The sequence below is a fragment of the Prionailurus viverrinus genome, chromosome E3 (genome assembly GCF_022837055.1).
Source record: "Prionailurus viverrinus isolate Anna chromosome E3, UM_Priviv_1.0, whole genome shotgun sequence".
Taxonomy (NCBI): Eukaryota; Metazoa; Chordata; class Mammalia; order Carnivora; family Felidae; genus Prionailurus; species Prionailurus viverrinus.
The window spans coordinates 34,665,789-34,677,830 of NC_062576.1; the positions used below are offsets into that span (position 1 = coordinate 34,665,789).

Below are 12,042 nucleotides of genomic sequence, written 5' to 3' on the forward strand. Positions count from 1 at the left end.
CCTTTGTGTCCGGGGTCTGGAATGCCCTCCATCCTGCCTCCGAGTCACTGGTGCAGTTCCTGCTTGACCGTGAAGATGAAACTCAGGGACCAACTTCCACCCCAGCTTGGGGCCCGCCCTTTGTTAATGTGCAGCGTCCAGGGTCTGCCCGTGTCGCTGTGACCTCTGCCCCACCAAAGATGAGCTAAGCGGTGTCGCTGTGACCTCTGCCCCACCAAAGATGAGCTAAGCGTAAGGACCACGCCTTGTCCATCCCTGTGCCCCCGTCACATGGTAAGTCCTTGATGAAGCCTGGTGAAAATAATGGCCTCACAGTATGTCCTGAGTCCAGGCAGACTTGGGCAGGTAGAGTATAACCCCCCAAGACCTCCCTAAGAGGTACAGAGTAGGTGCTTAATGTGTGCTTGTCAGACAATTATTTAACAAAACTGTTTCCAAACCCAAAAAGGACACATTCACTCTGTTTCCATTATAATTTTTTTTTTTAAATTTAAGAATACTGATTAACACAGGAAACATTTAATTTCACGGAATTGTGCGTATGGTCATCAGTTACATTGTGACACGTTAACTTCTTTATCATTTATTCGCACTGTCAACAGAATACCGTAAACAAGATTTGAATGCATTAGTGGGCGGTGCTCCCTAGCTATGCTTCTCTACCATGAGCTGATATATGTATACATTTATATATATATGTATAGAGATAGGTATAGATATATAGATGTTTTAATGTGCACAATTTTGCATGGTTACTGTCAGTAAAAATTATAAAAAAACATTTACAATAAAAGTGAGGATGTGCTAAGACTTGCTATTACAGGACCTTGCTTTCTGTAAAAGACTTGCTGGAGAGAGTTACTAAAGTCTACAGCACTGATGGGAGATGGGTTCGTTCCCAGACCGTCGGCCACAGAAGCACTCCGCGGGCCCAGCCCTGGACAGCAACCTGTCGGCCGGGCTCCCCGTTGTTACCCACCTCTCCATAGTTTCTACCTCGAGCCCTGCCGAGAGTCCTCTGCTTTGAAATCCTTCCAGCTATACCCCCACCCTGAAAAGAAGATGCCTCAGGAACTCCGAACACGCCCTGAGCCAACTAGAACGTGTTGATAAATGGCTTAAAAAGTTTCACGAGAAGTAACTTCCCTTGGTACGGAGTGAGTAAGTCTGGACATGACTTCCCAGATAAAACGATTTCATTCCTCGATGACTGCCCCGTGGGAGAGAACAAAATGTCTATGGCCACTCTCTCCACCAAAGAGAGCCCAGTTTCTGGTCGTGCCCTGGCTCGGAAACCTTTGGGACCCCAGGAACCTTACTGGATGTTTGTAGCCAACGTTAAAGTTCTCCAGAGAAAGCGTCCTTATGCCAGTAAATGAATTATGGTTTGGTTTGCATCTGGCTTGTTAAATAAGGCCTTGAATCTTGGGATATTGCCTTGGGATATTGAGAATCTGGATCCCCAGTGAAAGGTGCGAGACTGTGGGCTGAGGTGCCTTTGAAAGTGTGTTCCCTTTCCTGTGACACTCTTCCTTGCCTTGTCTGCTTGGAGAACTCTTGCTTGTTCTGCAAAACCCTGCTCAAAGGTCACTTTCCCCCTGAAAAGCCCCGCCCCTGGCGGACACTCCCTCTGATTTCCTGACGTCCTGTCCCGTACATTCCTCTCGGCACAGCACTTGCCCCTCTGTTTTGACTACTGACTTAAGAGTCTGTTGTCCCCGATGACATGTGAGTCCCTCGAGAGGAGGGACCATGTTGTATTTCCCCTCTGTATTCCTAGGGCTTTGCACTGGGCCTGGGGCAGAGCAGGTACATAAGGACAGTCCCATGAAGGAGTGACCGGTTAAAGGGACGAGTGAACAGACGAGTGGCATCCCGCAGAGAGAGGGGCGGACACCTCCATTTTGCTGGCAGAGCAGATAGCCTGACACACGACAGAAAACCAAAAAAACAACCGGTTTGAGGTCTTTGGATGATTAGTTATTGAAAGAACAAAGTGCCGAACCGGGAACCTTGATATGCCCCTGTCCCAAGCCAGCCGGCCAGGCAGCAGGGGGTGGGCCGGGAGGACAGCCAGATGCTCTTTTTAGGGGCATCTGAAGTCCAACGAGTCCCAAGAATGCCTGGCCTCCAGAAGAGGCCCCTGAGCCTCAGCCACAGGCCAACTAAGCATTCCAGTATCCTCCGCCTGGAAATCTACACGCTCTTTCATGTCAGGAACAGCTGTCCTCTGGAGTGGCCAGTATGAGGATGCCACCTTGAACCAGGGGGCAATCTGGTTTCTGGGGGAGTTTTGGCACCCAGTGTTCTAGGTGTTTCTTGAGGAAGACACCTAGCTCAGCAACTGACTGCCTGTGATGGAGTCCGGCAAGGGCCGCGCACAAGTGGAGCAGGGGTGGGTGAGGAGAAGCTAGAGAGCCCCCCCGGGTGAGGGGTCCACAGGTCAGACCCCAGATGCCCCGGGGAGACAGGAGGACTTGGCTCTGCCGCTCCTGGGAGACTGGCTTGTGCTTCTGACCCTCCGGCTCCTGTGTGTCCCCTTGGATGCTCAGGCTGCAGTCCCGTCCCCTCTCCCCTGCCACCGACGTCTGGGTTCACATTTAACAGAGGGAACAGAGTGTGGGGAACAGAGGGTCGGTGAGTAAGAAGTGCCAGTAATGGCACAGAGATTCTCCAAGGCAACAGCCCGTCAAGGACAGAATTCACAATTTAGAGGGTCCCCAGATGCACCGAGCAGGGTGGCCCCAGTCGTACGTAAGGAGGCCACAGGACCCCTTCCCAGACCACAGCTCAATCCTAATGTCCTTGCTCTCCTGCCCCCGTACGATCTGTCCCGTCCGTCAATGAACTGTGCACGGCACCTGCTCAGAGCTCCAGGGCTGGGTGGGAGGGGACAGCATGTCTGCCAGGGCGAGGGGTGTCAGCATCCTCGGTCACAGAATATGGCACTTGAGAGGGACCGGAGCCCAAAAGTCCCGGGAGCAGCTGTCATTCCCTTGCCTGGCTTCCAAAGAAACGGTTGGGGTCGAGGTGGGCAGACATACGGCCAGAACCCTCATGGCCCTGCCTGAGACTACGTCCAGGGCTCAAGCAGAATTTCTGGGCTTACACCAATGTACATCATTGGCTCTGCAGGGAGGAGAATCAAAGCCAGCCCCTCCCGCCCGTCCCCCCACCCCCCAAGCCACCACAGACGTCCCCTCCCTGCAAAGAACCCTATAGGTCACGCATTCGCCTCTGATCCTTTAAGTGAAAACATGAATTAGGCAAACTAATCAATTTGACAACTGTTGAGATCGGGGCTTTCTCAGAGCGCAGGGGAGATGGCTCCTTTACTTGAAGCCTGCTAAGATGTCACTGAAGATGTTGAGGAACAGGTGTGCGTGGTGATCCCTGAAGACCAGAGTGGGGCGGAACCGGATGGATTTGTCCCCGCAGCCTCCCAGCACCACGCCTGAAAGTGGGCGAAGGAGGGAGGTCAGCCGCCTGGGCTCAGAGCCACACGAGGGGCACCTCCCGTCTGTCCATCTGTCTTTGCCTCCCTCCCTCCCTCCCACCTCCAACACCTGCTCTGCTGCCCCTGGGCGAGGCCCACTGAGACCTAAGTCCCGAGGCAAAGCCCCTGCCTTCCAGGAGCTCGTGGAGGAGCCGGGATGGAAAGCGGCAAACAGATAAACGCAGAAGTGCAGGCGGGCAGCTCATGCGAGGGGCAGACTGTCACCCGAGAGGGATGGACCCGCTGATCTCAAAGGCGCCCTGGTCAAGGTCTCGGGGCGCCTCTGAAACTCCATTTCTCACGGGGAACAGGAGGCGAGTTACCCCTGCTCCTCTGGGATCCTGACCCGGAGCAGAGTGCCTGCCACACATCCGCCCTCTGACCTCCCCACCTGGAAGCCCCTCCTCACGCCCCTCCTCACGCTCCTTTCCAGAGGCTTCCGCACCTCTGTCGGCTCCACCCTGCCTCCTGTAATTGCACCCATCCCTTCCTCTGCCCGCATGCCCCTCCCCACCTTCAGCTGGCCAACCCTGCTCATGCGGCTACACTTAAGGTAAAACACCTCCTCCTCAAGGAAGCCTCCCCTGATTTCCTCCTCCCGACACCTCCCCCAGCTATTCCATCCTTAGCCCCTTTTCGTGCCTCCTAGGGTGCACAACTGCAACCTATGGTTTATGAAAACTGTCTTCCATGCCCCCTTCCTGCTAGACCGGGAGCTCCATGAAGGCAAGGCCCCAACGGTCTAGTTCACGACCACGATTCTCTCCTGTGTCACTGCAACTCACCTTCTCAGTGCGTATCTACCGAGAGAATAAGTGCATAAGGAAATCCCGCTGCCCATGTTCTCTTTTGAGAAAGAACACTCAGACGCTGTCCAGTCCCCCTGCCGCCCCCTGCCCCACAGCGCCCGCACCAGGTGACGGGGGACGGGGTGGGGAGGACCCTGCTGGAGCTCAGCTTCCGCTCCCGGTGGACTTACCTTTGTTTCTGGCCATTGAAACGAGTTTGTTCCGTATGGACTCATCGGGAGTGTCGAAGGAGCAAAAAGTACCTCGTCCTCTCACCCTGCTGATGAACTGGGGGTACCGGGCCTGCAGCGGGGAGACAGGCCGGCGTCAGAGCCCGGCATCCATGCAGCAGCTGGGAGCTTCCTCAAATGCCCCCCTGGGTCTGGCCTTCCGGCCTTTGCAGGACCAGCCAGGACGGCTGCGGTGTCACAGGCTTGGGCCCTGGAGACCTCCAGTCCTGGGTTCAAAACCCACTCTGCCTCTTTCTCCTTGGACACCTGTGGGCCAGCCACGTAAGTGGCCCGAGCCTCAGTGGGAATTTAGTGAGACAAGATTCCTGCATCAGGCGCTGGGCCTGGTACTCGGCAGGTGCTTGGGAGACACCGGCCATCTTTACTTTCCTTTTCTAGAAAAGCGGTGGTTCTTCTAGAAGCAGCAGCTCAGCCTCACTGCAGGGTCTGAGGCTGGGAGCTGTCCTGGGCTGAACGGTGCCCCCCTCCCCAAATTCATGTCGACCTGGACACTGCGAAGGTGACCTTACTTTGAAATCGAGTCTTTGCTGATGCAATCAGGTTAAGAGGACATCATGCTGGACGAGGGTGGGCCCTAACTCCAAGGACAGGTGTCCCTGTAAGAGGGAAATCTGGACAGAGACACAGGCACACAGGGGAACACTGGGGGCAGAGGTCGGAAAGGGGCACCCACAATCCTTTGGATGCCACCAAGGCCTGCGGACCACCAGAAGCTGGGACAGAAGTGTGGCATGGGCCCTCCCCCACCCCTGCCCCGAGCCTCCAGCAAGAGTCAACACGCACGCTGCTCTCTTGATCTCAGACCTGTGGTCTCTAGAACAGTAAGAGAATGGTTTAAACCACCCAGTTTGTGCTCATGTGCTCCAGAGCCTGAGGAAGCTAACACAGTCACTTGGTGTGGAAGCTCGTGGTCCTTCTCCGCTCCATCGTTCGCACAAAGGATAATGAACAGGGCTGGATGAGCCCAAATGATCTCAGGGCAGTGGGGGCAGAGCCCGGGGGGCCAAGGTCATCTCCCTGCAGACCCGTGGTACAAAGTGGAGACAAAGCCACATCCTGGTGGCAATAGAGGCCCATATACGTGCCACGCACGGTCTTGAATTCTCATTGCACCAGCGGAGAAGGGACTATTTGGTGTCCGCGGGGCGGGGGGGATCTGAGGCTCGGAAGTCACGTCAGCACTTCCCCTGCTTGGTCTGGCCCCTGCTGATTGCTGGGAGCCTGCGCTTTGAACATACTCCTCCCTTCTAACCAGAGTGTTGTCTCTGGGGACAAGGTCTCATCTGTTCAGACACCCGGACACACACGCCTGTGCGCGTGTCTGGTGGCCGCTGACGTGATTAAACGGTGCAGGACGTGGAGCTCCCTCCCCACCCCTCCTCATGGTGGGGCCTCGACTGTTGCCCCCCCCAGGCATCCTTTTCTTTCACCCACTCTTTCAGGGGATCCTGTAATCTGAACTCCTCCTTGCCTGTAGCTTTGTAAGGCCCTGCTAGGGACCCCTGACCGTTTGCATCCCTTGAGATGAACCAGTCGGGCCTCCCAAGGCACCATGCCAGGCTTGGCAATGGGGTGTTCTCCCAGAACCCTTAGCTGTGGCACCGTCTCGCATCTGGAAGCCGCTTAGGGTAATACTATCCACACCCCTTTTCAAAGCCAGGGGCCTTAGTCCAGGGCCTTTCGAGTTGCCTGGTGCTTCAGGACCTGCTCTCATGACTAAGGATGGCTGGCATTAATTGGGACATTTAAGAGACCTACAAAGAAAACATTTCGGGCGCTCTGTCCGCCCTGGGCCTCGCTTTGCTGGGGTGGCAAGACGTCACTCCCAGGGGCAGACGACCGCGTCTGCCGTTTATCCCTGGCCTCTGCCCAACCCCCAGTTTAAATGTAAATCCAGACCAAGAGAAGAGAAAGAAAAAACTTCCACGCAGAGCACTCGCACCCACAGCCACTGGGAGGTCTCAGCTGTTCTAAGAGCCACACTTGACCCCTGCAGCGTCTTTGCAATCAAGCGGAACTGGGGTTAAAGCCTGGCCTCCCTGCTGCTGCTCACCTCCCCGGGCTTCCCTTTTCTCATCCGGAAAATGAGGACAAACATCATTTCTCAGCCTTTGGGCTAAGATCAAGTGCAGAAAATGAGGATAATTATGTTTTCCTAATTTCAAACTGTTCTGAGCTAGGGGTGCCAGAACAAATACCGGACACCCGGTTAAATCTGAATTTCAGATCAACAACTTATAATGTAGTATAAGTATGTCCCAAATGGCACACAGGATATACTTACACTGAAAAAAAAAAAATCCGTTGCCGTTTTTCAAATTTAACTGAGAGCCCTGTATTGTAATTCATTAAATCTGGCATCCCTATCTTGGGGTGTGCGGGTTGTCCCCAGAGCTCCTGCCACTGCTCTGTGTCTGGAACCATGTCCTGTGCCTGCCCCTCCCCAACCCCTACCTGGCCTCAGACTTAGCAAGTTCTCAATTAACAGAAATAATAATTACTAGGTCATTGATCATATCAGGGAGGTAAATGCCGGCAAAGAACATGGACTCTGAAGTCCACCAGAATCAGGTTCCAACCCGAAGGCCACCACATGGAAGCCGTGTAACTCTGGACAAGCTAGTAACCGCTCCATGCCTCAGATGCCTCGTCTGCAAAATTGGGACAACAGGGGTTACACTCACAGTATCACTACCGGACATAACCCGAGTGTATGACAGCCCCTGGTACAGGCAAGGGCATACAGCAGGCACTCAATAATTAGAAGCTATTACTATTGCCAACCACTGTCACCACCCCTTGGCGGTTCTGCTCAGGTCATGGGATCCTCCAGATCCCCGGCAGAAGGACTCTTTGTAACCATCTGAACAAGGTCATCTGTCCTCCAACTCCTGGGCTGGATTGGCCAGTCCCGGAAGCACCATGGCTCCCGACAGCTCGCACCCCGTCTAGGAGAGTCAGGCGTGCGTGTGGGTTGGGGTGATTTGTGGGGCGGGGGGAGGTCAGGCAGACAGAATAAAACTACGAAGACATCTGAGAGCTATGCTGTCCCATGCGGGATCCACACATGGCCTGAAACGTGGCCAGTCCAAGTTGAGGTGCACACGAGGGAATATGGGGGCACGCGGGTGGCTCCGTGGGTTGAGCGTCTGACCTGACTTCGGCTCAGGTCACGATCTCGCGGTTTGTGAGTCCGAGGCCCGCGTCGGGCTCTGTGCTGACAGCTTAGAGCCTGGAGCCTGCTTCAGATTCTGTGTCTCCCTCTCTCTCTCTGCCCCTCCCCTGCTCATGCTGTGTCTCTGTCTCTGTCTCAAAAGTAAATAAACATTTAAGAAAATCTTTAAAAAGCAGGGAACGTGAAAAACCACATTAATTATTTCCTCCATTGGCGGCAGGCTGAAATCGTAGTACGGATAGAAGGGGTTAAAGTAAACTGCATTATCACTAGCTTTGCCTCATTTTGTACTTTCAGTCTGGTTGCTAGAACATTTAAAGTCACTTCGGAGGCCTGCAGAGTCTCCCAATGCACAGCACTGCTTGGTGGGGGGGGAGTACATGGAGGACGGGACCCACAAGGGAAGAGGGACGCATCGGGGACGCTGTGAGTGGGGCATGTTTGCGAGGTTCTCAAAGGACAGATGTCTCAACCTGGTGTCAGAGGAGAGCCAGGTGTTCAGGAGCCGGGGATGGGGGTGGTGCGGGGTCCACGGAAACGAGGCTCAGATGTTGCCCTGGGGGTGTGTGGGGAACCATGGGTGGGGGTCCGGGAGGGGTACCTGGAGGTCCAGCAGCCCCGTCAGCAGGACCTTCCCGGCGCGGGCCGCGTTGTTCAGCAGGTCCTCCCGCTTGATGATGTTGATGACCTCGGCCAGCAGCAGGTTCTTGGACGGGTCCCCCAGCCAGGTGTTAAAGATCCGGTATGGCTGGAAGGAGGCGCGTGGCGTCGGCAGGGTCGCACGCAGGCGCACCCTGGAGGGGCCCCGCTTCGCCCGGACACACCCTGTCCCCCGCTTAGGAGGAGAGAAACTAACCCAGGGAGCATCTCCCGAGGCCAGGGAGGCTACCACACGGCAGCTCAGCGCATTCCTTCCACAACAGCTACCCCACAGCCCGGCACTGCCATTAGGGAGACCAAGCTGGTCCATGCCCAGGACAGTCCCTCAGTCCTGGGGACACCGAGACAGCTGGCTCTGAACTACTACAATCCTCGTTTTATAGGGAAAGAGCCGAGGGTGCTCGCTTTGGCAGCACATATACTAAAATTGGAGAAAGAGCCGAGGTTCTGAGAGGTTAAGTGATTTGTCCTGGAAAAATACAGCCCTTAGGTAGTAGAGTCAGGAGTGGACTGAGGGCAGGCTGACCCACAATGACCACCCGATATATCCCTCCTTCAATTATTCGGGGTGTCAGTGCAGCCAACTAAAACATACTTCCCAGCTCCCCCTTGCAGATAGGAGTGGCCATCTGACCAGATCTCAGTCAACGTGTTAGAAACAGAAATGTTGTGAAATTTCTGGGAAGGCTGCTTTATAAAGACAAGAAGGGGGCCACTTTGTCCTTCCTTCCTGTTTCCTTCCTACTGCCTAGAATTGACATGTGATGGCCAGAGCTCCAGCAGTGATTTTGGATCATGAGGCAATCTTGAGGGGGGAAACTACATGCAGGATTGGTAGAAGAAAGGATCCCAGGGCCCTGGTAACTGTGTGTGTGTGTGTGTGTGTGTGTGTGTGTGTGTGTGTGTGTGTGACTCCCTATGTATATCTGGTAGTGCAGTGTAGTGGTTTAGAGCATGGGCTCCAGGTTTGAGCTTTGTCACCGAACAGGCTGTGTGACCTGGGACAACTTACTTAACCTCTCTGTGCCTGAGTCTTCATTACTAAACTAGGAGAGAAAAAATAGCATCTACTTGGTTAGACTGTTGTGAGGGTTACAAGTACACAAGGACTACTTAGAACTGGGCCAGGACATAGCAAAGGCTCGGTCCACAGCAGCAGCGATGAGCTCTATCATTGTAGGTGCACAGGGAAATCAGGAGACGGACAGTGGGCTGCTAGGAAGCCTCCCTGCAGAGAGCTGGGCGACTACTACCGCTGGCTAGTTACACTGGTAAACAGCGGGCGTCAGGAGACCTCAGGGACCCGTCTGGTGTCTACTCAGCTCCTGGTTTGGAGAAGGGAGCGGTCCTGAGTGAGGAGACGATGGCAGGGCTGCTACTCACGGCGTTGGGCCTGAACTCCTCCTTGTGGAAGTAGCCTCCTGTCATCATTTTCTTGCTGAAGGTCATCACGTCCGCCGGGTCAGCCAAGCCCCAGTGCTCGTGGGCCCAGAATTTGCCAGTGCAGCCCCCTCCTGTCTGGACCTCATCCACCAAGAAGGCGCAGCCGTGCTGACCAAGATGGGAGAGAAGAAGGAAGTCAACACCCACCACCGCCAACCAGCCCGGAACCCCGCACCCAGCCCGCCTCTGTGACCAAGCCCCCATTCCGGGGCCGTGCAAAGCGAAACCGGGCAGCTCTGAGGTCTGAGCTTCAACTTGTCCTCAGGCTGCTGAGCTGGAACAGTACCGTGACGTCAGGTACGCCCTGAACCCCAGAGCACAGCGACACTGCATTCGGCTCAGGCTGGAGTTGGCCAGCTGACTTCCTCCGCCGGCCTGCTGTCCCAGCAGAGAGGCCGAGACGTGCCTCCCGGGCCCCGGCTGTCCTGTCTGCCAGTTCTGTCACCCCCCTGAATGAGCACTTGTGCTGAGAGCAGCTTCCATCTTACTGGCCGGGCGTGCCCGTTCCGTGTGCACGACAAACTGAAATACACACACGGAAGCAACAACGTGTGCTCACTAGCGTCTTTTGGGTGTGGCTGAGAGATGAGGTGGGCTCTCTAGAGAGAACAGGGAGGAGGCTGAGGTCTTCCCAGGCATCTCTAGAGTGGGAAAGTGCCCAGCTAACACTGCAGGGTGGAGGCTGATTCTGCAGTGAGATTTTAGGGAGAAATTCCCTCCCTTCCTCCTTCCCTACTTTCCGATGCCTCTACCTGTGAGGCCACCAGGCAGCCTCTGACCACCTGCACGTGTACGAGGACCCCGCGACTAACACTCTGCTCTGGGAAAACCGTTGGAAACAGCCCATGGCCCCATCCAGCCCTGGCCCTGTGCACTGACCTTCCTGGAGATGTCTCTCAGCTTCCGGAAGAAGTCATCAGATGCGTGGTTGTCTCCGCCCTCAGACTGGATGGGCTCCACGATGATCCCGGCCACCGTCTTCTTCTTTTTCCGATATTTTACGATCAGATCCTCTACCTGCATTCCCAAGGGGGAAGTAACCATAGCTGGCGGGAGCCCTAGAGCAGCATCCGCGGATGGGGATGTGGGTTCCACGACCCCCTGAAACGATGCTGAGTATGTGTTCGTGTGCACTCCGGTGAGGACTGTGGTGTCCACTCGGGGCCGCCCCTGTGGGTGGCAGTGTGCCCTACCTGGGCCCGCTGCTGCACCTGTGGGACAGAAACTAAGGGCTCGGGTCACAGAGCGAGTGAATGAAACCATGCAGCATGGGGTCCGGCGTGCAGGACAGCGTAGCTGTGGCCGTTGCTGGTAATGCCATCGCTGTATCCTTAGTGTGATATTACTGTTGGCGGGAGAGTCCTTTCCGTGCAGAATCTGAGGCATGTATTTGCTCAAAAGAACTGTTGCAAAAGTCACCTCTCGTGATAGGAATCTAATCGGTCGTGTCACGGAGCGGGGTAGGGGGTGGGGGTCATGGGTTGAACCTTGGATTGACCTGAGGGTATTTTGTGGGGTGATAAGAGGCCTTTGATCAGGGTGGTAGTTCTATGGGTATATTTGCTTGGTAGAGCTTTTTGAACTAGACACTGAAATGAGTGGACTTGGTGGTAGATAAGTAATGTGTTAGTGAGTTAAAAATAATTAACTAAACAGTGACAGGGTACTCAGAAAAGCACCTTTTTAAAAAAGTGTTTGCTTATTTTAGAGAGAGAGAGAGAGAGACAGTGCGAGCGGGGAAGGGGCACAGACAGGGAGAGACACAGAATCGGAAGCTGAATCTGATCAGAATCTGAGCTGTCAGCACAGAGTCTGACACGGGGCTCGAACCCACGAACCCGAGATCATGACCTGAGCCGAGGTCGGATGCTTAATGGACTGAGCCACCCAGGTGCCCCAAGCGTCCGGCTCCTGATCTCAGCTCAGGTCATGATCTCGCAGTTCATGAGATCAAGGCTCACGTCGGGCTCTGTACTGACAGCACAGAGCCTGCTTGGCATTCTCTCTCTCTGCTCCTCCCCCACTCATACTCTCTCTCTCTCTCAAAATAAATAAATAAATGTTAAAAAAAATAAAATGTCATTAAAATTAATTTTACCCATTTCCTTCCACCTTTTTTTTAATTTCTTTTTTAACGTTTATTTATTTTTGAGACAGAGAGAGACAGAGCATGAATGGGGGAGGATCAGAGAGAGAGGGAGACACGGAATCTGAAACAGGCTCCAGGCT

The 12,042-nt window shown here is 54.6% G+C and overlaps 1 protein-coding gene across 3 annotated transcripts in view; it reads right to left on the reverse strand.

Moving 5' to 3' along the window:
• Window positions 1–463: 463 nt before the first annotated feature.
• Window positions 464–12,042, reverse strand: part of ABAT (4-aminobutyrate aminotransferase) — a 90,914-nt gene continuing 79,335 nt past the window's right edge. For all 3 annotated transcript variants that reach the window (XM_047838733.1, XM_047838734.1, XM_047838732.1), the window contains 5 exons: window positions 10,693–10,830; window positions 9,754–9,921; window positions 8,312–8,458; window positions 4,476–4,587; window positions 464–3,454 (listed from right to left, as the gene is read on the reverse strand). In XM_047838733.1, the coding sequence (XP_047694689.1) occupies window positions 3,333–3,454; window positions 4,476–4,587; window positions 8,312–8,458; window positions 9,754–9,921; window positions 10,693–10,830 (687 nt within the window). In that variant the 3' untranslated portion in view covers window positions 464–3,332. The remainder of the gene's footprint in view (window positions 3,455–4,475; window positions 4,588–8,311; window positions 8,459–9,753; window positions 9,922–10,692; window positions 10,831–12,042) is intronic.